This window comes from Pituophis catenifer, unplaced genomic scaffold (genome assembly GCF_029215685.1).
Source record: "Pituophis catenifer annectens isolate HBS135680 unplaced genomic scaffold, rPitCat1.0.hap2 SCAF_4, whole genome shotgun sequence".
Classification (NCBI taxonomy): Eukaryota; Metazoa; Chordata; class Lepidosauria; order Squamata; family Colubridae; genus Pituophis; species Pituophis catenifer.
Window position 1 is genome coordinate 36,615,926 of NW_027256884.1, and position 2,038 is coordinate 36,617,963.

Sequence of the window (2,038 nt, forward strand, 5' to 3'; positions counted from 1 at the left end):
CAGGTTTTTCCAAACTGACTGAACTTGATAACATCAGTAGCAAAGCTGTTCCATTTACCTTGATTATCTTTCAATGGAAAGAGGGGAGTACTATTTAAAAAATACTCCTTTAACAGTTTTTTATAGGAATATGGTAACAGGACTTGTATTCTTACTTGTATTCATGTTTAATGCCTAGTGCTTGTTAGCAAAATAGTCTTATTAGGCTCTGTTAAATTGCAGAATTAAATTGAAGTAATAAAAAGTTGTCTTTATTTATAGGACCAGAATGTCTGGGCGTGGTAAGAAACATCCAAAGCCTGCATTGCCTGCTAGAATGACCAAGTCAAAAAAATCCGGCTTGCAGTTTTCTGTGTCCCGAATTCAGCGGTACCTAAGACAGGGTCATTATGCCGAAAGAATAAGTCCAGGAGCCTCAGTGTACCTGGCTGCAGTCTTGGAATATCTGACTGCAGAGGTCATGGAATTATCTGGGAATGCTGCTCATCAGAACAAGAAGCAGCGGATTGGTCCACGCCATATCCAGCTGGCAATAAGGAATGATGAAGAGTTGAACAAGTTGTTTACAAATGTGACAATTCCTGAAGGAGGAGTTCTCCCCAACATCCAAGCCCCCCTTCTTCCTAAGAAAACAGCACAGTTTAAAGAAGCCAAAGAGGATGGTCAGTCCCAGGAATTCTGAAACATTCTACATTTTATCTTGCAAGAACAGACTCTGCTAAAAGGAAAAGATTGGAAATTGGTTCCGTTTGTAGCAGTTTCCACTGGTTATCCCCCAATTATATATAGGACACACAGTCCTCAAAAGAGGAACAATGTCCACCTAGCTCTAATATAAATGGCTTTTATTCCTGAATGGGGCAGAGAACTAGTGGCACATACCTTTCTATTTCCATAGACTAAATATTAGTGATCATCATTTATAGTGTTGTGGGAATCTTATTGCAGAAAGCATAGATGATGTCTTATGTTAACCTGGCTATCCTCAGGTTGACACTCTTCAGATATGTAATTCTTCAAACTCACAACTTAAGTGGTTTTTTTCCTGTTTTTTCAACAGTAAGTAAAATGATTGGTATTGGCAAAACCATTTTGATATTCATCAAAATTTTGCCTCCAGATCATCACTTTAAATTTATTTACTTGCATTAAAGATTATGATTGTGAAATAGAACTGAATTACATTCTTGCATTCATAGTCTTAATTTTTATGATGTTGGGAACTAGTTAGCTTCTACTTCATGTATCTTTAGATGAGTTCCTCACCTCAGACGTGTTTGTCATTGAATTGATAAAAATTCTTTTTGACTGTTGGTTTTATCTAATACAATCCCTTTATGTAATGATTTCATAATTAAAAATGTATCTCACTTGCATTTGAGATACATAAATGTGTCCAAAAAGGTTTATAACTCAAAAGCAGAGAACATGCTTTTTGTGGCAAAGTTCCCAAGTTGGATCTCTGGGACCCATTGATAAGTTATCAACAATGCTGGTCTAGATGGATTAATAATTTCAAATTGTGCTAATCCATAATGTGGTTTGCTTGGTTCTGGTTAGGTTTGTTGTATGAGTCCATCCTGTATTTTTTAAAAACAAACCATGGCTTGGTACTAAGTGAACTTCGACAAAATAAGGCAGCTTCCTAATTCCAGATCCGTCATTGAGCTAGAATTAGCTGCATCTATCAGTCTATGAGCAAACATGCAGAAGTGAAGAGATGAATGTTGAATCAGGTATTAAAAGTAAATGGAAGCATCTCATAATTGCTTGATCTTCCTCAAATTATTTTAGTAACGTTGGGTTGATGGTAACTGTGTAAATGTATTCTATAGATATTGAGTGCTTTCAGAATATTAATGAACAAGTAACATTTGATGGCACAGTTGTCATAGTTTGGAAATTAATTCTAGTATAAATATGTTAGATTCCTAATACAATTTTAACCATGTGAGTTCACTCCAATGACATATAGTTGTTCCCAAATATACAGTATTTAAGGTTTAAACTTTACTTTATACTTTATTTATTTGGCCAA

The 2,038-nt window shown here is 35.3% G+C and overlaps 1 protein-coding gene across 1 annotated transcript; it reads left to right on the top strand.

Moving 5' to 3' along the window:
• The first annotated feature begins 259 nt into the window (after nucleotides 1–259).
• On the top strand, nucleotides 260–682 carry LOC139316318 (histone H2A type 1-H-like). The gene has a single exon (XM_070942975.1). It carries the CDS (start codon nucleotides 269–271, stop codon nucleotides 680–682), a length of 414 nt encoding a protein of 137 aa, XP_070799076.1. The 5' UTR covers nucleotides 260–268.
• The last annotated feature ends 1,356 nt before the right edge of the window (nucleotides 683–2,038 follow it).

What these genes read in the sequence shown, in the direction of transcription:
- LOC139316318 (XM_070942975.1), top strand. Translation starts at nt 269, where the DNA reads ATGTCTGGGCGTGGTAAGAAACATCCAAAGCCTGCATTGCCTGCTAGA.